At 35.9% G+C, this 23,318-nt stretch overlaps 1 protein-coding gene across 12 annotated transcripts in view; it reads left to right on the forward strand.

Moving 5' to 3' along the window:
* CASK (calcium/calmodulin dependent serine protein kinase) overlaps positions 1 to 23,318 on the forward strand; it is a 242,401-nt gene that overhangs the window by 157,221 nt on the left and 61,862 nt on the right. For 7 of the 12 annotated variants that reach the window (XM_068916232.1, XM_068916242.1, XM_068916252.1 and 4 more), the window contains 2 exons: positions 1,144 to 1,161; positions 11,035 to 11,156. In XM_068916232.1, coding sequence (XP_068772333.1) covers positions 1,144 to 1,161; positions 11,035 to 11,156 — 140 coding nt within the window. The remainder of the gene's footprint in view (positions 1 to 1,143; positions 1,162 to 11,034; positions 11,157 to 23,318) is intronic. The other 5 variants (XM_068916264.1, XM_068916273.1, XM_068916294.1 and 2 more) reach the window with 1 other exon arrangement.

Here is a 23,318-nt window from a genome sequence, read left to right on the forward strand (position 1 = left end):
AATAGGCTTTCTTAGTGGGATCAAATGGCAAACGTATGTCTAAGTTGTAAGCTCCACAATTGCAAACATCCATGGAACTAACTTAACTAATTTAGATTCCATGAAATATGGACAAGATAAGCCCACGTCTTAAAAGCTATCAATCTCATCAACATAAGAAAGAATAATAAATACTATTATGTAAAAGTTACCACTGATTTTGCAAATATTTGCTAAGGATCTTGTGTTAACCTTTTTTTAAGCATCATCATTTGGAAAAACACAATAAATTACATTCACCGATATTTACTGTTGTTAATACCTTATCTGATCTTACACATATGACTGACTCCCTATTTGCTTATGTTTACCTAAGAAACTTCTGAAAAGGGAACAAAATCATAGATGCTAACAAAAATGTGATGCTGTCCACTCACTGAAACTTTATGTTCTTTAACTTCCTTTACAGCTTTTAATTACTGGATTACTAGAAAAATTTTAGATCAATTTGTAGATATGAGCTTGACTGTTTCCAGTGTTCCATTATTATTTTTTATCTTTATGTTCTTTCAGCTGTTTAACGTTGCTCTGATATGTTTAGGTACAAAAATTTTTAAGTATCGATATATAAAATCATGGTTAATTAAAATCAGTAGTAAAGTGATTGTTTTTTTTTTTTAGTGGTTCCCATAATTTAATCGCTGAAACTTCTGTAAAATAATTTAATTTCAATATAATGTTGCTTAACTCTAATCGGTAAATGTAAGTGAATTAAACACTTAGTATGATGTTATGCTTCATTTATGGTATCTTAAAATAGTTTTCCATTCCCCTGTTAAGATACTCGAAATCATTTTTGTCCATTAGTTTAAGGTAGTGTAGCCAGTGTTGGAAAAAAATCTGGTTTTACAGATGCTTAACAATGTAAATGTGCTATTTCCCAATGCCAAATATTTATTTTTCTCCCATCCCACTCCACAAGTCCCATTTGGTTCACATACAGAAACCACATTTGAAAAAAAAGGCAGGGGGGAATGTCTTGTCAGTTTGATTGTTCATACTATTTTGTGGCTAAACTAGTGTGCTAGGTTGCAGCTTTATAAATTGCTTGTTCTGAAATCTTCCTACTGTTTGTTGTTTGTCCAAATGCTGCCTTCCTACTAGGACTTCTAGCAGCAGAAAGTAGGTATCCCTTTGTTTTCCTTTAAGGCATATCATTCAGCTATGGTGTGTGTCTTTGCATGTTTAAAATTCAGGTTTTTTCCTCACTTTGCTGTTTTCAGTTTTAATACTGCCTATTCAAGAAAAATAGCCTGTATGTCTTAGATGAAGTCTTTCCTTAACTTTCAAAGCATAGTTAAGCAAAAGTAATATGATTGCCAGGTGACTCAGAGGATTCTAGTTTAGAGGCAGTATTAAAATGTTGTGGGTCTTTTTTGTTTTCAATAATACTTGCAACCCAGCTGAAATAAAATTAAATTTTTCATTAAATTAACATACGATAAAATGGTTTGGGTTTGCATCTGTTTTTTGAGGATTAATAGCTTTTTCTCCTGAATACTAAGCATATGCTGTAGTACTAGTCATATATTATTTTCTTGCAGTACCCTTGCATGAACTTTTTTGATTGTTCTGTGTGTTTTTGTGGTATATGCATATTCATTGTATATATGCATACAGTTGATTTAAATAACTAAACCGTATATGTTTCCTTAATGAAGGAGTATTATTGACATGTACAGAAGAGATCGTGCTGTGTTAGCTGCTTGCTTTGTGAGAGACTGAAGGTCCAAGCGCTTAAGCCTGCAGACTGTGCTAGGCAAAAGTAGCTTTATGCAGAAAGGGGTATGAAATTCTAGACTTCTTGAAGTTCTAGAATTAGATACAAACTGCAACAATTTCAAAAACAACAAATTTAGCATCTCCATATACAAGCTGTGAGAAGTGAGGTCTTTCTTCCCCATTGTAAGATTTGTAGACTAACAGTTCTTCATCCATCCTAGGTCAGGGTAGCAAGAAATATGCTCACGTCTCTATTTCTGAACACAGGCATGGATTTTTTTTGTTGTTTTGATTTTAGAGGTTGTGGGGGAGGTTGGTTGTTTTCCTCCTGTTTCCCCTTCTCCGAACGTCTGTCCAATAACGTAAGAGCAATAACTCAACAGACCTTGATACTGAAGTTTTGAAATAGTATTATTTTTATGCAGATGTAGGGAAAAAACTCACTTAGAGCCCCTGCTATGTATTTTGTTTGGGAATGTGCATAGAGACTTCCTTCAGTAAACCTATTGACTAATATCATAGGCTGCCCTCTTACTAGTTAGGAAGAGCGTTTTGATGTAGTTTTGCAATGAGGGAAAAAGTGTCTCAGGTGTAATGGTGAACTCATTTGTTAAAATGGTTATTTGTTTAGTTTCATGCGAGTATGGTACTTTTTAAGGTGTGGGTCTGTTCTGAAAAGCATTACCTTCTCACCAGGTGTTTTGTACCACCACCAATGCAATCAGTCTTCTGTCACATTTGTGGGCAGTTTTACAGTGAGAGATAGCTGGGAAAAGGAATTAGCAAATTTTGTGTAAAGATCCCATCACAGGTATAGAGAGAGGAGAAAACCAGAAACGCATATAAACATAGTGCTTCTCTGTGTATGAAATAAAATGAAGGCTGTTTTTAAAGTCACACATCAGCTTGTTCTCTCTTTTCTTCCCTACTTTCTTTCCTTCATTTTCATGTATAGTCCTCTCCTCTGCATTCCTGTTTGTGTGTAAGAACACTAAATATCATTTTCTCTTTCTTCTCCTTTTTTGTCTTCTCCTCTTTCTCCTTATTTGTCTCCAACATCTATTTCCCATGGTTTTTTTCTCCCACTTTTGTATGTGTATATTTCCCGTGTTGTTTCCTTAGGTGTTCTTCCCTTCTTGTTTAATCTAGCTGTAAATCCCAGCTTCCTTAAAATATCCATCTTTCTCCGTAACTGCTATTTTCCTGCAGTTTCCTCCATCCTTCTAGTTCTCTCCCTAGACTTTACCTGATTTTTATATGTGTGTGTGTGTGTGTGTGTGTGTGCGCGCGTGTGTGTGTGTGTGTGTGTGTGTGTATTGTGTGTATATGTATTTTATTCTCTTAATTGCTTCCCAGTAGCATTCATAGAACTGTGTGCGTGCAGGACTGTAATTTTAAATGCACAAAATATGTAAATATGGCTGTTCAGGTTCCGATCGGGAAGCAAGAAGTCAATAAACACTATATAGCTCAAATTAGAGTAGGGCAGAATCCTTACGTGCCTTTAGTTTTAATTACACTGTTGTGTATGTGAAACATGCACTTTATTTTAAACTGTTAAAGGCATATATCTACATATGCCTGAGCTGTCATCCGTGCTTACAAATACAATTGCTCTGGAGAGTAGTGAACAGCAAAGAGCAATAAATTACTCTGTGGGTTTAGAGGCATCTCAGCTCCAGTCATTCATGCAGATGTGGTTTATAATGATGAAGAGCATCTGGTCCTCAGTTGGCTTCCTCTTAATCTAAGAAGTTACATTGGCACAAGTCCGAGGAAAGGTCCTATCTCTATAAAAGATGCTTTTGTTTCATTAAAACAGAATATATTTTGTATTTTCCTTGCATGGCCAACAGGCATTCTTGTACATTATTAACTCTTATCCCCTGCCACCAAAGCAAATCTGGGTTAGTATATAATGTGGGCATAGAACTTTATAATTATGCTGTTATTGAGCCTAGAGAGTCATGTTTGACTAAAGCAGGCAGTTTTAAATGGATGTATGAGTGTGATTTAAAAAACTTCAGCAGAGAACCTATCATTTCCACATGAAATGAGTTGATCTAATCCTTAATCACCTACCGAGTTAAACATTTATGCCTTGTGTTTTCAGGGTATTCTGATCAGATGCCATCCAACCAAATCTACTGGAGGCACTAATTTATACGGTTATCACTATATAGGTAATTTAAAGATAAAAGAGTTGTTTTGGTCTTTAGTGTAAAAGCAAAGATTCTTTGATTGTTTGTCATATGTGAAAAATAAAAAATCCAATGAAACTTTCAAATCTGACATTGCGGAGTTGGTAGAAATGATCTCGTGGTCATTTCATCAGACGGGCTCCATCAGAATTACACAGTATTTATATGATCATATTTCTGGAAAAAAACTGCACTTTATAATGATGCCCAAAGATTATATGCTTGTTTTCCTGAGATTGTATCTAGTGTCTTCATTCACTGATTCTAATCATTTGACCTTTCTAAATATCTAATAATTTCTAATGATATTTCTGTTTTTTCCTTGCTGTATGTGCTGGTCTGAAACCTCTTCATAAACAAAGAGAAACGTAAATCCTGTTTTCTGAAATGCCTATGCTTTGAAAGCTGGAATTGTTTTTTAATTTCACTTTCAGCACAGTTCACATAGTTCTAGTAGCTATACTGTTAAACTCATATTTCTGTTTAGTTTAGGGACTTTTAGATTAGGGACTTCAGGTGTGATATTTAATTTTTTCTTGTACATAGCACATTTCATATACACACATGCAATTATACTCCTCTGTCACTGCTATAGTATGTCAATACAACATCACTGCCAGGCTATGTTCTTTCGATTCTGTTTTTAGGGTCAAGGCATAGAGATAACTTACTTCAATACATGATAATAATCATATTGCTTTATTTTAAATGATATACTAGGACTAATTAGGTAGTTAAAGAGCTGCGTTTTCTTTCCTATCACCTTTAAAATATGTACTTGCTTTCTAGCCAGTAGTGTTTGGCGCGTATTCTTCGCTGCCTATCTAAATCTACTTGGAAGTCAGTGACTGCCATGGATTTCAGTGGAATCTACTCCACTTGAAATCCACATGGAAGTCCGTGAAACTTAATTCAGTGAAACATTAACACAACCCTACGTTCTTTGTACTTTGGATATGAAATACTAAACCCAAAAGATGAAGAAAAATATGTATGTTATAAAATATATATATAATATAACTCATTCCTCAGTTCATTAGTGTTTACTTTTTCCACACACAATGGTTAGAAGTTTTGCTTTTTAAATCAGTGTTCATGGTTTAGATTTTGAGTCTCTGAATCCCACTGATGGACGGCATACACTGAAGATAACATATATTATTTGGGTTTCTTTTGCATAGCACCTGATGTGGCTGTAAATACACTCTGTATCCACAGACTTTCAGATACATTCCTCAAACCCCTTCTCCTGCTTGTGAAAACAAGGGATAATCTAGAAAATTAGCCTGCCAGTTCCACATTCTTTATAGAAACCTTCAAAAGTTTTTTGTCACAGGGCATATAATCACTGCAAACATCTGAATCAAATAGCCTAGTCAACCCCTGCTTTACGCTCTATTCGTCTGGTGTAACCCTTCCTCCCAGAATCTTTCTCAGTGTGCTAGATTCAATACACGTAGCTTTAAAATCCTGCTCTTGCTGAGTTCAACCAACTTTGTTGCAAAGATAAATTCACACTCTTCAGAGAATCTCATGTGCAAAGCAGATTTCAGCATGCTGCTCAGCTTTATAAGAACATGCAAGTCATGAGATCTCAATGGAGGTTTCATGTCTTTGCATATTATTTGAAAGTGTTTTTTCTTCTCATTAAGGGAAGAAGTAAGCAACTCCTTCCAACTGCTAGAGATCAGCTTCTCTAGGCAAATCACCTGTACCGGATAAGAAGAACAGCTATATGCCAGAATAACAGCACTCAATCTCATCATCCCAAAGCTTGTTTGTCTTGCAACTACATGAAGCAGTGTCTGTGATGCTTGGTGACCTCAGGTCATTTTAAGGGCTCCCTAAGGAACTGCAAGGACTGTAGAGATAGAATTCAGTCATAACAGAGAACTGTTCTTGAACTGCTTTCTCTGTAAATCAGATAACAGATTCTGTAGTACATACCAATCATAGCTCTTGCTGCACACTAGGTGAAGAAATAATACCATCCTATTGCATTATAAAGAAAATAAACGTAATTTACAGACAACAGATCTTTTGCCTCAGGGAGCAGAAAGGTACTCGCTTCATCCCCCATCTTCTTAGAAGCAATTTGGTATTCCACATAGGAAGTACTTCTATTAACTGTAAAAGCATTTTGGGTACTAGTAATGACTGCAGAGGACTATAATAAGCATTCTGACTACCTTGGTAAACTCCTTTACGGACACCTTTCTGATACAATGGCAGCTTTTTACACAGTTTCCTTCTCATGCCAAAGTCAGAGAAGTTAAGATCTTCCTGATCATTATCGTTCCTTATAACAGATGACATTTCAGCAGTTTGATCTCTTGTATATCTGCTTCTGTCATGATGCTTTTATCTATTCTTCAGTGTGCCCAGACATGATACCCCGGAAGCATAGGATATTGATTCCAGACACGCAGTGATTGAATCTGATTGCTTAGCCATTGAGTATCTGTGAGAATCATTGTTTTCAGCTAGTTCAAAAAAACTATTCAAGTAGAAAGCCTATTTCTACTAGCAGAAATTATCTTCATTCAGACCAGCCCAATATTTTCTGGATTCAGTTGAAGAAGATTCAGTACATCATTTCTTGAAGTTGTACCTGAAGCAAGCTGGATTGGTGTTTGTTCCATCTGGTAACAGCAATAGCATATTACACTCCAATGCAACCATATTCAGTAAGCTGTAATCAGGTATTAGTGAATTTTTAAGGCCACACTGAACTGAGCCATCTCCTATGTAAGATCCAAAGTGTCCTCCTGAAGCTTTAGAGTCTGTCATTGAGTAGCTATTGAACAAACCATTTAAAACAGTCTTTTTCAGAGCAGCTACCGTGTGCAAGTGCTCCAAGCCTTTGAAATGTGGTTTCACTACCAGTAGCATTTTTGGTGTGGATAAGGTGTTTCTGAGACTGCGTGTCTGAGTTTGATCTTGGTCAGTTGATTATCTTCTCTAAACTAGGTTCCATGCTGAAAGAGAGGAAGCTGTAGCTGAGCATTTATACAGCATGACCCTATTACCTAGGCAGAACGTTCCAGTCATTTAGGCTCTTTAGATGCCGTGAGGCTATCTCTGGCACAATGAAAGGCCAAATTACATAATTACCTGCATAATGCATTGGTAAATATTCTCAATTAGAGGATAAACCTTTTAAATGAAAGGATACCTTTGTCATCTTCATCCAGCTGTAGACATGTGATAGTGTCAGAGATGCATAATGTAGACTAAGCTACAGACTTGTCACATATTGTACTGCTGCTGTGGCAGCATGTCTAGGAAAATAAAATTAAAACAAAAATAAAACAAAAAACAAAAAGTCTCATCCTTGAGAAGGGATACGGCTTACCAACCACCTGCATAGAAATTCAAATTTGGATGGCATGCATCCAAAGGATGTTTTTTTTTCTTTTTAAAAGTTATGAAAACGCATAGTTTTCAGCTTTTCAGAGTTGTCAGCACTGAGGGAACTGTGAATAGTTGCAGCCATACTTATGTAGTCTTATATGGGAATACAAGGAAGAGCAGGTTGTGTGCACAGCCCAGGTGACCATTTGTGCACAGATAGCATACATGCAATTACAGTAGGATCCACAATTACCACATCTTACAGTACCACGATTGGTGCTGATTTTGGTACTGTTTCTGTAGAGTTGGAGAAGAGTTTTCTAGTTTATCATAGGAATTTCAACCTTTCCTGCCCCCCCTCATATACATATATGTATATCATATATGTATAAAATAGTAAACTAATGTGCAAGGTAGGATTCATCTCACCAAAGCGGTTGGGGCTGCGTGAAAGTGCTCTGATAGTAAACAGCATTTTCTAGCAGATTTTACTTCAGGGAGTCTTAAAAAAAATTATCAGTGAGAAACAAGTCAGGTTGGTTAACAACCTTTATTTTCCTTTTTTTTCTAGACTCCTAATATTTGTATGTTTTTCTAATATTTATATTTATACAGCTTGTCTGTAGCTGCTAGAGATCTTGAGAAATCTGAAATTCTGGGCTTTACAGCTGTATAACAACTCACTTAAGACCTCCTGTATTGTCTGTACTGAGGCAAAAATGGGTACATTTTCACTGATAAAAAGATACCAAATTTTATTTCTAGGACAGACAAGCTTTAATGATAAATATTGAGTGCTTTTACAGTCTCTTGGTTTTTTCCTAAAGGTTTAGCTTACGTATGATAGAATACAAATCTTTTTAGGGACAAGTGAGCTGTTAAAAAAAATTGGTTAATTTTATTTTATATATTTTCTTTATCTCAATTTGAAAGACCTTCTGAAAGGTCTTTTTAGGCTTTTAACCAGACATCCTTCCATACTAAAGAGAATTTAGATGTTCACAAAAATGCCTGTAGGATTATTCTGACACTTTTTTTATGCAATGAAATGCTCTCCGTCTATTGCCACTATGCCACGTTCTCAGGCAAGTGAATGTTATGTGTAAATGTGCAATGACATTGAAAGACTTGGCAATAGATATAGTACAAGATTGTAGATTTAAAAAAAAAAAAAGTAGAGCCTTGATTTAGGGGGATTAGCAACGTTGTCATCAAATTTGTTGAGGATATTCTTGGAAACTTTCTTTTTTCAAAAGGTTGTTGAGAGGCAGATACTAAAAAATAGTAACTTTTATTTCAACTTCAAAAGCCCCAAAGTATTCCAGAAAATAAAATTCCCAAAGCAGATAAAACTGTCAACTAAATAACGTGATGATCCAGAGCTTTCAGTATTTCACAAATAATAGTATTGCGCTGCAGACAACCTTGAATGTACTTCTTATTGGCTCTGATTTGGGCTCAAATTTTTGTGGTCATAAACTCTGCCGAAGAGTACTATCAGACTCCAAAACGTCCTGCCGTCTGAGTTGGACCTTCTCTCAGTTTTTCCTGAAAGTACACACTCCAAAAACAGAAGGGGCCTTGAGTCTGGAAAGCTAAGTTTTAGAAGATAAACTCAGATAATGAATTTAAACTCTGAACTTTACAAGAACAGAAATAAAAGAGAATTCTAACACATTTCCTCCTGCCAGCTGTGTTCTGGAAAGACAAGTACTTTCACTCAGGCTCACTCGAAGTCCATCAACGTTTTGGTGATATCCTGTGTTAAAACAAACTCAGCAAAGTCCCCTTCAGGTCCCTAAATAATCATTTTCTTCTGTTCCTTTGAGGCTTAGCTGCACCCATGCCCTTATCAACAGATTTCCGGTCCTTGTATTTCCTCAGGTTTTCTGCTGTTCAGGAGGAGGAGCAGGCAGAGGAGAGGGGTAGGTTCCCTTCAGCAGAGCATGCTTATTCCTTGTCACGCATGGAGCAGCTTTTCTGCTTTTTCAAAGCACCTGACCCAATGTGTAGCAACCAGGAGAAGGCAAACAATTAGTTTTATTCTTTGGTGTCCAGCCACCATCTTTTTAAAGGAACATAACTTGCATGAATATACATCCGACTATTTATTTAAGTAATTTGCTTAGATAGTCAGATGTGTTTCACAGCAGAGATCAAAGCAGACTTCATATTGCTCATGAGCCATGAGTTATGAGTCAGTGAAATAATGTAGTTCTTACCCTTCATGTATGTGCAGGAAAATCTTAGGTTGAGAGTTGTACTAAATGTGTTACAAGATTTTCCAGACTTGTAACTTGCTCCTTCTAAGCCCTGAGCTCACAATTCTCATATAGTGCTTTTTGTGTGTTCTGTCATGTTTATTCCAGTTTTTCAAGGTTTGCAGAGAAATTACAGAATTTAACTTGTCTCCTTGTGTTGTTGGGGGGGGTGTTTTTATTAAGTTCTGCAACTACAACAGATTACAAAAAGGATTGAGAGAAGGAAGACTGGTAAGAGTTGCTTATGCAGTAGACTCTAGAATTTCAAGAAATACAGCATTTTTAAGAACTTTATATACGATCTGACTATCTTCACAGCAGGACACTGACAAATCAAAAAGTAAACAATAAATATATGAAGGAGAAATTATTGAAATACAGGATGTGTAGAATCCTGTACCCAGAATTAAGAATTTATTCATGAAAGTGTGTTTAGCAGTTTACTCTCAGACACTGGTGTCTTTGCAGACTAATACTGGATAAGGTGATCATCTTTCCAGATGCTGACAGCATGGTGGAAAAACTGAAGATATGGTGTGTAGGTGTTTAGATAACCCTTGTGAACGTTCTAGTAATGCACACAAGTGTCAGTGACCAATGATACTGATTTTTAAAACAAGTTGTTCCACAAGGAACTAATGTAGGCTTGTTTACCATGGATTTGTGTTGCGTTTCTTTATCCTCCCTTACTATGAGTTTAGCTCTCCTCGTGGACTTCTACACTCCTGGTGCCTCTACACCTTCCACACCATGATGCCTCCTGGTTCTTCATATGTCTCCATGTCCTTCACTTCTTCCTCCTTTCACCCTGGTCCCATATAAAAATCATCCTCATCTTCCTATGAACCAAAACAATCCACTGGGCAAAAGGCAGCAAGTACCATAACTAGGTCTGTGATAACCAGGCAAGCAGATCAAACGGAACAAATATCAGAGCTCATGTTACAGCATTTTTTTCTCTCTGGTAGACACAGCAGTTCAGGTCTTTCTCTCTTCCCTCCTTTATCTAGATACTGAATTTCAAAAGAATTTGTGAGAGCATCGTTGCTTTCAAATTTTTGCCTCTCTGATAGAGTTATGTGAAATTGGCCAACAGTTCAAACTGAAGAAGAGGGAGGTGGGGGTGAGAATGGTGAGGACAGGCACCTGGACAGATAAACTAAGTGACTTGATTAGATGTCCTTAGGAAAACAGGCTAAAACAGAACCAAACAAAGCATAATGAAAACATATTTTAATCTATTTCCAGTTAAACTACTTATTATGAACAATCACATTATATATTGGCACTGTTGAAATGTGTAAAGTTTTTTCAGTGAATTTTCCTGTGAAAACTGGCTTTTTAAAGTTTCTGTTCCCATTATAATGGATGAAGTGAACGTTTCCTTTTCCAAAGTTCAGTTTACCATGAGTCTTTGCTCTATTGATTTTTTTTTTCCTCGATTTATTGCCCCATAGGAGCCGTTTCACAGGTGCTGGACAGCCTGGAGGAAATTCATGCACTTACAGACTGCAGTGAAAAAGATTTAGATTTTCTTCACAGTGTTTTCCAGGATCAGCATCTCCACACGCTACTAGATGTAAGTTTCCTGTGATAGGCAGTTTGGAGACGTTTTTGTATCGGTTGTTCGTTAGATATTTTGTTTTATTCTGCATATCTTACATTTTCTTGTTTCATAGCAAAATAAATTTATTTCAGTATGGAATGCAACAAGGAACTAAGACTTGGCACAAAAGTTCATTTTAGTTTATTATATTTACAGAATATTTTAGAGAAGTTACAATGTTGTTTTAATCATATATAAGTGTTAATGGCTTGATTTATCTGTGTTTTAAAATAACTTACCAGAGTAGACTTCTTTTGAAAAAGACTGGATTTTATTTTTTTTATTTAAAATCTGAATTGTAATTTCGTAAGTGCACAGATTCATTCTTTAATTTTTTGAAGAAATGTAATCTTAGACCAAATGTGTGTGAACCACCGGAATGTGCTGGTTTCTGTCCTGTACTTGAACACAGTATATAGTAGCCTCACTCATTTAAATCTGTATTAACATGCAGTTCATGAGAACCGTTAATCTATAAGACAGCAGTATGTGTTGCACAAAAATGAGTGCAAAAATTACAAAGCTGGAAGTTATAGATTAGCGTGCCCTGGTTGGCATAATCGGGATCTAGCTCCCTTTTATTCACTTTCTATCTGTAAGCATAGTTCACTGTCCTGCTATATGTGCAAATCGACTGTGATATCAGGTGGTTCATGGATTTTTTTCTTCCAGAAAGCTGAAGTGATCTATTTTGCAAAGACCGCTTTGAAAAACAAGTAGTGTGGCATTTGAGCAAAAAGTATTTGTGCGCTACTTATCTTTCTGTGCTTCAAGGATTTTCTGTTTTCCAAGTTGCCAGCTCTCCTGTCACGTGCAGAAATTTTGTTTATATTTCTCAATAGCTGTTTAATCAAACAGGTCTAAGGAGCAAATATGCATTCTGCAAAACTGTGTGAATTCAAGAAAATACACATATAGTTTTGAGGTAAAAGCATTTACTAAACTTCAGCTCTCTGCCACTTGGGCTACAGCATGGATCTTCAGCATCACTGCAAGCTCATACTCCATCCCTCACATTTAGTGCAAGAACCCTCTTCTAACGACAAATTCAAAAGTATATTGAACTTTCATTGAGTTCTGTGTCTACACAGTATAAGGGTCTAAAATAAAGGTCAAAAAGTAACGGAGGATTTTCCCAACTTTGATTCTGGGGTATGTGGATATTTCATGTGGAAGACAAAGTGCTTCTTTTCAGATAAGATAAACTTTAAACAATCTGCCCATTCAGTAGGAAATCTATTAAGAGAAAAAAAATCAGATCATAGAGCTAAATCCACAGAGGCATAGGCTATGCCTACATTAGCAAGCAGTGCAACACAAGAATAGCAGACCAGTAGAGCAAAGGAGTCTGACACTGAGGACCAAACATCTACACTTCTGAGTGTTTTGAAGGTTTTTATTTTAGGTTACTTGTACTCTAGTCCTGTGGTCTGAATAACCACTGGTGGATGAGCCACACTTTCTCATTTAGTGTCATTTGAAACTAAATATGCTCTGGGAACACTCTACTGTGAAAACCAAAGAGTGGTAGGTGGGCATAATCAGAAGATTCATTTCAAAAATGCACTCCTGAATCAAACCAAAATGCTCATGTGACTGTATAGATGCTGATCATTTTGTTACAATGTCTTAAATTTTACAACTTGGATCTCTCAATGAGTATTATAATTCTAATAAGATGTCTGTGCTTTTTACGCAGTTAAAGGCACCCAGAAAGAGGATTCATTCTGGTTATTGTGCTCATCAGGTAGATGATTACAGCAGTGGAAATTCTGAAAAGTTTCAGAAAAATTGTTGAATCCTTTAGTTCCTACCTGCACCTTTGCAGGGGTAGGATCCAAATATAAATGGTGCCTTATTTCTTTTGGTGTCAAAACTCTTTCTTTAAAACACAATAGAAGATATATGTCCAGTTCTTGCAAACTGTTTAATGGTTAGTGAATAGTGGGCCACCTGGATTCTGTGCATCCTTCAACTTTAAAGGATTCAGATCCACACATGCTTCCTCCCAGAGAAGTACCCAAATCACAAGGTTCTGAACTAGCCTGTGTGGGGATATAAGCCTTCGAGTACAGCTTTCCCACGATTCAGCTAACCGTACAAGAGTCAAGGAATGAGAGATAGTAAGTTAGCTGTTAAGTGATGAGGGCATTCCTCTGGCACAAGAATCCACAGTTCTAATCTGTTTTCTCAATAGCTGTTTGTGCATTTTACATTAAACAAGCATTGGATTACAATTTTGTGAAGCACTTAGAAAGAAGGGATGAGGAGCTCATGACTTTCTTGAATTGCATCTTCACCAATTCATTTAGAAGTACCTTGCCATTTATGTTAAAACTATGAACCTTTTTATCCAGTGTGAATTCATTTAGCTTCTGTTCCAGATGCTTAAATTGTTACATCTTTCTATATTGCATGCTGCAGTGTAGAAAGGTGGTCAGATGATATGAAGAAGATATAAAAGTCTAGACAGAAAAAGAATAATATGAGTGTAATATAAGAACCTAAACACTTGTATCACTTATGAATTTCAGATATTTATTAATTAGGTCACCTTTATAACTCCTTATTTTTTGATAAACCAGATGCCCCTAATTTAAATATTTCACTATGTGGTATGCTTTCTTATGTCTTCTAGACATTAAATCATCCTTCTGCAAAGTTTTCACTTTTTCCTCTGTTGTTTTTCATCACCAGTCTGTTCATAGTATTTCAGTAATGAGCTACTATTTCTGTAATGGTCTGCTGTAGCCTTTTAAACGAGAAAAAACTGCAGTGAATTCATGTAATTTTACCATGCTTTTTAAAAGCCATGGTCATTTTCTTACAGAGACAGGAAGAGATATATTTAAATGCACACTATAGCAATAGATTTGTGCAAACAAAACACTATGAAGAAGCAATTTTGTGTTATTGTGCTATGTTGAAGGGGGGAAATGATACAATCTTCCCAAAGATGTTCTGATTACAATAATACAGGATAAAATTTTAAAATATTCCAATGTTACAAAATATGCATTTGAAAGTATTGGAGCAAGTTATAGGCAGTATTATATAAAAGCACAAGTTTTTCATTTCGTAACTTGGATGAGGCAGCTCGATTTCTGTGTAGCTGTCAATACGGTGCCAGTTTTCCTCAGAACTCTGAAAAAATTCTCTGTTGGGGCTTGAGTGAAGTTCTGCCAGTGCAACTTCATTCCCCTCACAGTATTTGGGCTTAATGAGGCCCCCAGAACAAGTTACCTATGAAGCACTGTATTCCACTAGGTAAGAACATTATAATCTGTTATGTTTGTGGCTGTCAGATTGCATTAAAAGCTGCTGTTCCTTTTTCTTGGCCTTCTTCCACAGTTAAATTTGTTCTCATGTTCCTACTGTTTCTCAAGAGTCATCCTTATTTTTAGAGTAGGCACATGATAGATGATCCCTGCTGCTGTAATACCTTCTTTTGCTTCTGAACTGAAAAGCGAAAAAAGGAGAACTGTCTTTGTGCTAAGAGTGCAAGTTACCTACTTGTGTTTTTTTTTTCCCCCGGATAATATAGATCACAAACTAGAAGATGCCTTCTTTCTCCATAATTTTTTAACTTAGGCATTAAGAGGTATCATCTCTGAAGGCTACAGAAAGCAGGGTTCCTATCATTCCATTGATTTGATTTTTTTTTAATTGATTCATTTCTACAAGTCTGTTTAGGTAGCTATCTTAAGACTCTCTTCCACCTTACTCAGGTGTCAGAGCTGTTCAAAATAACACTTCTTGAAATGCTGATGTTTATTAGGATTCAATAGCACAATCCTTAAAGCTGAAATACTTTCACAGTAATGGTAGCTCCTTTTTAAGTTGATGTGTTTCTTCAAGTAGTATATTTATTTACTCTTAGGCAATCACATCAAGTCATATTTTTGCCTTGATATTTATGGTTTTTACATTATTTTTACTACAATCATTGTTCTAAGTTAAAAGTATAGCTTGTTTACATAATTATAAAGAGAAATCCTGTGTGCTAGTATTCTGTGACGTAAAGAGAAACACTAATATGGAGAGTGGAAAATCAACTCTTTTGTTGCTTAATTAAATGGATGTTTGTCCTTTGTAAATTAAGATGCTAGATTCAGAGAAACAAGTATACCATATTTGTAAGTTTTCCTGGAAATTCCGGCATAGCTTAGTGATAACAGCTTTTCCTATGAGAGTGGTCACTAACTTGCTGGCCCCAAAGCAGTAATAGTAAGCAAGAAATGGGCTCTGGGCAACATTGATTGTCTAGCCTCAATTTCAAATTTTTAATTTTCTATGAATACAAAGATTATATTGACAAGGAATGATTTGGTTAATAATCATTTCTTTATATTTTACTCTTGAGTAAAATTTTTTTTAGCTCATCACTATTTATTTGTAATAGGAGTTACGAATTAATTTTTTTACAGGGAAAAAGACCCCAAATGCTTACAAAGTAATTTATATTCTGTCTGGGCCCAAATCTACAATACGCCAGCATATCCTCATGTGGGCTTATTGAACAGTTTCACTGTATGATTTTAATAACTTTACAGAATCTCTTTTTATGTGTTGAGCGGTTTTTGCTTTACAGAAGTTAGATGATTCATTATTAAAAATTCAATTTTGTTTACCAGGGAGAGAAAGGAAAAGGGCCTTCTAAAAACATTTAGAAATATTTAATTCCTGAAAGAAATGTATTATTGTGGTTTAATAATTGATATTTCTTGTAAAAGAGAAGAGTAACTTTGTGTAGGACGATTCTTTCTTTCTCACTTCTTTCAGAAACATGATGATCAAAATTTGGGTGAATTCTGCAGGATGTTCCTGCATGTGACTCTCATATTCCTGGGTTTGTTTCTATATAAAGCTTTATAGATTGTTTCATTTTGGTATCCAATTTAGATCATAAAGAATGTAATAAAGTTAAGGTAAAGGATATAAATAATTTCATGGAAAAGCAGAGTTGAATTTGCACAGTGAAAAAGCTTTATTGCCACCACTGACAGATCGTTAGAAACCTGCTTAATCAAAATGCTGTGATTAAGTTTTTTTTATTGACTTTGAAGAGAGAGGGAGAGAGAAAGAGAGAGAGAAAGATGCTGGGAGGCATTGCTGTCTTCTGTCAGCAGTACTGATACAGTAGTAAGAAATAAATTTGAGGAGATTGCTGGTTTTGGAGGCATTGGTGTTCAGTTATTTTCTGTATTATGAGGAAAGATTTTATTCTAATGATTATTTGTTTTGAAAAGTATACTGGGCTTCAAGGCTGTGCCTAATGGGGGAGATCTTAACAGTTGTGTTTCGTCTCTATCAATACATCCAAGGAAGCCAGGTTTGTGAAAAAGTAAATCAGAAGCTGCTGTACTACACAGCTGCCTGCATTGAAGGAAACAAAGGAAATCTTTCATCTTGTTGAGTCAAGTAGCTTGGTCACCTCTTTGGGGACGGTTTCCGTGGGTGATTCTGAATGCAGATGTCGTTCAATTTACAAGTGAAATTTTCACTCGGCAGAGAACAACATCAGCTTTTGTGTGACTGGGGCCTCTCTGTGCTGCTAGCTTTGTGTCTGTCTGTCCCGAGTCAGATAGCTCTCTAGGCAGATTTGTTTTGGCTGTTAATTTAAGAAGTTTGTTAGGTTATTTTCATAGCTGGAATCTTTAAGGTAAGTGTCATTATTTCCATAACTATATCTGCAATAGAAGCATTATGAACTTAGAAGAAATTTTATTTTATTTTACCTTTTGTTGGTACAATACATTGGTACACACATGGTACACACATGTAGTTTTACCTAAATAAGATGAAATAATTTTTGGAGTAGCTATATCTATCTTATCTGTATGTGCAGCCACTTCTTCCCTGCAGAGATTAATTCATATTGGTAGGGCATATATTCAAGGCATACTGATTTTTGAAGAGAGTGTTGCTTCTGTGTCTGCTATCCTTTGTGGCTAGTGGTAATATTTCAAAGGAACACGCATGCATACACACTTTGGAGTTCCCTTAATATTTATTTTAAACTCAGTCATCCAAACGAATTTGGTCCTGACATCCAGACTTTTAAGGAAACATATTTTCTCCTTTGCTGAGAAGAATGTTGTTGGAACCTCAGTTTAGCCTCTTAGAGACATGGTTGGCTAAAACTTTTTACTGGTTTTGTTTTGTTTTGGTCTGTTTACCCTGTCAATGTTAGATGTTGGCAGGGTACATCTGAATGTCTTTTACAAATGCATCAGATATTCAACAGTGTCCAGCCATGATTCATACTGTAATTCTATATTTGAAAGTGTTTTAAACTCTTCAGCTTAATTTGCTGTGTTCTGAGCAAAACATATTAATTTGACAACCTTAGACATTTGGGTAAAAATAAAGCAAGAGGAATTTTGATATCTATTTTCAAGGAGTTTTCCTTGCTTCCTTTTAAATCATTGATAGAATGGTGGAGTATCTGTCATGTGGTGCAGAAAAGAATAACAAAAACAACTGTCTATAAAAAGCTTTAACATTTTCATTAATTGTCTTATGTTTCTATATTTTGATCTGAATAGGAATGGTTGTCTTTTTTCCATAAAGATCACACAGTGTGGTTCAAGTTTGTTGGATCAACATTCATCCTTACTCTCTTAAATAGCGATTATGCTAAAACTAATAAATGGAGCATGTTTTAGTGAAGCATGAACGCATTTCTTTTGCAGGTAATAATGAGAAAGTGTACGTGTACTAGGTGTCTTGCTAACCTCCCCCAGCAAGTGTTATGTTCATGCAAAATAAACCTTTCTCATTTTTAAATCACCTTCTTTTCCTATTTTTAGTTATCCTTTAATTGATATGTTTTTAAGACGAAAGCAAGTGGAAAATACTTGTTTAAAAAAATAAAGAAAAAAGGAACTCTGTTGGCAAGAAAGCACCTTCCTATTTGGGGAACCAAATCTGGCTTTTAGCCCGGTCCAGCAGAGGCAGCATGCTCAGCCCCAGGGAGTGGGAGGGACTGTCTCTCACTCCGCAATGGAAACTCTTTTCCCAGGCGGGAACAGGAGGTATAGGAGGGGCATTGACCAAACCTTAGAGAGGTGTGTGTGAAGATTTCCTTCAGCAGGTGGACTGGATCATCATCAGCACTGCAGTATGTTTTTTCTCTAAAAGGTAACTTACCTGAAAAAGGCCATACCTGAAAGAAAACTAAAAAGCAGAGATTTTTCTAGAATTTCTTCTGTGTTGTTTCATAATCATTCTCTAAAACACCTTCGGTTTTCAACTTTGCTCTTATCTTTGAATTTTACTTCCCATTCTCCTAGGATGTTTAGACCACTGTGCTAGTCAGCATCATCTCATTGTTTGCTTGTTCTCCCTGTTTCTCTGTCTTAAAAATTTATATAGATTTTGCTTATATTTAGACTTCAGAGCAGGAGCCTTTTTTTGCTCTGCATTTTTATAATCTCTGCTGTAATACTGGTTTATAACAGGGTCTGTTAAACACAAGAGTAATAAAATAAGAGCTAACAGTAATACTTATGTTGATTAGGATTCATTTTTGAGAACTATACGTATCCACCACCTTTCAAGAATGCACAATTCTGGGTCCGGCCGCACAGCTCTGTAATAGTTGTTTTGTTGCATTTAATCTGGGATTTTTTTTTCCCCCTAACTAATGTTTTGTCATTCTGAGTATTTGCAAGCATAGTACTGATGTGGTAAAGTGAAATTCAGCTTAAAATACATATTTTAAATGAGAATAGCACTATTTAGCCTGTTGCACTTGGCCTAGTGTCATCTTCCCTGTGTCAATAGCGTATCGTTGTGAGTGTGTGTGTGTGTGCACCAACATATGTTATTGCCAATGCATAGATGTTTTTCGCATATAGAAACTAAGAATTCCTTTTATTTCAGCAGATTTTGCAGTATTGGATTATGATTTGCCAAAGAACCAAAAAATTATGTTCCTGGCACTTGTAGAACATTTGATTAACTTCACTGATACTGTTTAGGTATAGAGAATCATTTTCATATTTGACTTTTTTTAATGTTGAATGGAATTCAAGTTAGCCTCAGTACTGTTTTGTTTCTTTTTAATAATTATGGTTTTACCTGGTTTTATTTTATTTTTTTATATTTTTTTATATTTATATTTTTATATTTATTTATTTTATTATGGCTACCTGGTTTTATTTTAATCAAACTTGAGAGTATCAGATGGTCCTATTTCTGCAGGAGCTTGGGACCTGCGTAGTCTGATAATTGACAAAAATAAAGAATTGCTTCAGTGCCTGGGATACAGTTCACAAATATTAAACAGCATTTCCGATTTGCTGGTGCTAGCAGTTTCCTTCAGAATGGAATTTCAGTCTACACATAGTTTACATTAAAATACCCAAAGGCAGTATAGTAACATTGTAGTAGAATACGCTCTTATCGTTGAAGTCAGTCAGGGCTCACTGCATCCAACTTCCAATTATTCAAGTAGTTGGCTGGTACAGTTCTGGGTACTGCAGAGCTCATTGCAGTGTTTTTTCATTTTCAGTGTATCATTAGGAAAAGTTTACCAGAGCAGGGAGCAACATAAATGGTTGCAAGTCCCACGTTTAGGACCTCTTAGCGCAAGATGTGTTCCATGTCATGTAACAGGTGAGAAGTTGAGTCCTTTGCAGGCCATCTGCAATCATTGTGGCTTTATCCAGTTTTATTTGGCTTCTCTGTCCTTATCTGCCAGGAGTGAGGTCAGTGGTCATTGGCATCCTTTTGTTCAAGATGGTGATCTAACCCTGAAGTGTTTAGTTCAACTGAGAATAAGGATTGAAGTCTATTTAGGCTTAGCCTGAGTCTATAGTTAATGCCTTAGGTCATATTTTGGAGGAGGGGGACAACAAGACTGCTTCTGCGGTGTGTCAGGTCATGTTCCATGTAAACTAAGCCCTTTTATATACCCTTTCCTGTATTGAGGGATTGGGGATTTTTTTAGCTAATGTTTACTTGCCATCTTCGTAAGGGTGGTGTGCCTAGTTTTATATTCCTAAGATCAGCTTCAAATCAGATTTCTGATCAGCAATATAATTAAGTGACTGTATAGCTTTACGGAAATACTGGGATTGTTTGTGGCCTTGAGGTTGCAAATATGTTAAAGTACCTGGTTAAATCATGATACCAAACTTAAAACAAAAAATAACTTAGGGTTAATACTCTCATTTTTTTTGGCTATCATGTTCCAATGCTTTTTTTTTTTTCCAAGAAAACAAGTAACACATGAACTCACAGAAACAATGAAAGGGGCCTCCATTAATATTTTGCTCTTACATTGTTAAAAATTACAGTAAAGGAAATTCCCTTCTCACTGTAGCCCATTCCAATGTTTCATTGTTTTTTTTATTATTATTATACAGTTTTCTCCAGCACCTCCAGCATCTTTGCTGCATGTTAAGCAAATTTATTCTTATAAACATGAAGAGCAACTGATCATTGACATTTCTGCAAATGGAAAAACTGTAAACGTTTTGATTTTTTTCACAACTTCAGTTTTTCTGTTAGATGAGAGAAATCCAGTTCAGATAATCCTTATAATCATGTTTTCTAAATTCCCCTGTACTTACTGCTTTCCACTTGGATCTCTCAAGTTTGTTGATATTTACCTTAAAAGGATAATGCTCAAAACCAAACAATAAAGTAGGAGGAGCATCATTTAATACTTTTGAAAATTGCGTAATTATCAACCATTTCAAAACACTGTTACTGGTACGTCCCAGAATAAGTGTGGGTTTTTTTATTTGGATCACTAAATTTCTTTGTTGTGTTGATTTTCAGACCTGCTCTCCTAGTTCTGTTGGTACTGTTGTGTGCATAGCAGTAACCTTACCTCATCCTAATTTTAGTTCTTTCATCTTTCCAACAGAAGTTAAAATGCTAACAGTGAAAACGAAGAAACGCCTGGGATGTGGAATAAGAGTGGAGTTGACACAAACATAATAATAAAAAATGGCTGGAGGGATTGGTGCAGGGAGTCCCTGCAATAGAAAGAGATTAGGTGGCAAACGGAAGATAATCTGGTGGTGTAGAGGGATGAGAGTTCCTCTGAATGTCTGCAGTGAGCTCAGGGCAGCAGGAAATGAGTTTCCACCTCCGTGGAGGAGAGAAGAAAACCTCTTAAAATGTTCTTTCTTTTGGCACTGTCATTTAAACTGTTATGTGTGTTTAGTTCAGATTACTCAATCCAGGCTTTGCTCACCACACTTTCCAGTTTGAAAGAGCAAATGTTTGCCTATGTATTTCATGTATGATGTAGAGTTTTGCTAAATTGCATCCTATTCCTCTTTGGCAAGCTATGTGCATGTGTTGTCTGGTATCTTTTACCTTCTACTATCACTTGTTGAGAATTGCTGCTTTCACAGTCAATAGAATCACATAACATAAATTATTTTTATATTAGCATTAAGTTGAATTTTTATTAAGATCTGAGACTAATTGCTAGGTTAGAGTCCTAATGTATTGTATCTGAAAGTTAATCTTCATGATAAAACCAATAGTGAAATCTGCTGAGAGACTAGTCAGATAATGTTAGTCCTTTCCTCAGCTCTTTCTCTCTCAAGTGTGAAATCTTTGAATTTACATAATACGTGCACAGCACATAGTGGCTTCTGCTAAGACTGATTTGTCCAGTTATCTAGTTATACTTCCAAGTCATTATAATGTTCCTGCACTGAATTATCTAAGATCTCATTATTCAAGGGCATCTTCTATGGTCTGAATGTGGAAACAAGTGGAAACAAAAGTTGCTTGTTTCTAAATTGATCACTGGGTTGGTGGATAAAGAACACAAAATGGGAGAAAGATTTTTTTTTTTTTAATTACTGATAAAAGTAGTAAAAAAGGCAGTAGCAAAAGGAAGTGAAGACACAATGACAAATTGGTGAAGAGGAGGCGTCGGGAAAAGAAGGGGAAAGGCTCATGAGAAAAAAAAAGATGGTCAAGGGGGAAAAAAGCATTGAAAATTAAAATGTATGATTGGATTGTTTTAAATTCAGCTGTAATTTTTAGATCTTTTGGCAATGACATCCACTCCATTGTTCTTTCAACCAAATTTGTTCAGTTAAACTAACTGTGTGCTCTAGTGTTTCTGTGACAGTTTACTTTAGACTTTGTTAGAAAAACAGTTATCGAGTACTTTAAGATCTTGTAACTTCATAAAGTATGGGTGTAACAAATTGTGTAAGCGAGCTTCCTCTTCAACCTTGGCATGGATTTTGCACCACGTAGCAAAAAATTGAGGGAGTTACACATGCATCTGATGTTAATACAAAATTTGATGTGAATACAAGATTTAGATGATAAAATACTGGGTAACAATGTAATGCCACTTGGCATCTTTGCCTATTGCCAACACTGGCAAAGGGCTATATGCATTACTTCCAACTATTCCTGTAATCAAATTGTTACGAATAGATAGACCCTGTGAGTACAGTGAGGAGGATTTCTTTCTGCATTCCTTTATAACCCTTGAGCTACTAAAAAGGCAATGCATATACATTCCTTTTGCTTTACATTTTTTTAGAGGTTAGAGGATGTATTTTCCCTCGAAAGGAAGCCTATGATCATTTCAGAAATTCACCTTAATAAGACAGTTACTATAGCTGTTATCATCTGTCTTTTAAGGTTTAGTCATCTTCAGTAGAGAAGAACCTTCTGCTAAGATGCTGTTCTGGCGACTCAGTAGGACCACATCTGACAGGCAGTGGTTGTTGTCATATCTGGCTCACTGAAGGGTCAAGGAATTCTATTCTAGCAGTTCTTGAAGTAGATCAATTAATATATTTCCTCCTCCTCCAAATGGTAAGGCATTATCCACTATTGTAGTATCCTCTGCCCACTTTGGAAATAGCACCATTACCAACAACCTGCTAACATCTACTAAACATTTTCCAGTTGGCATTTAATCTCATAGTTATGTCAAGTTTGCATGGTCAGAATTTCAGATTTTGTGTATTTAAGTAAGTGAAATTTGTCACTCTTACTCGGCATAGTCGATGTTAACTTCTGAGATAGGTAGCAACAAGTGTAGTTCTGTTCTAAAAGTAACGAATCAAGAATATATGAGATTACAAGTGACTTTTAGAAACACACTGCAGTTGGCCTACATTTTGCAGATAAAGT

Source organism: Struthio camelus, chromosome 1, assembly GCF_040807025.1.
Source record: "Struthio camelus isolate bStrCam1 chromosome 1, bStrCam1.hap1, whole genome shotgun sequence".
Classification (NCBI taxonomy): Eukaryota; Metazoa; Chordata; class Aves; order Struthioniformes; family Struthionidae; genus Struthio; species Struthio camelus.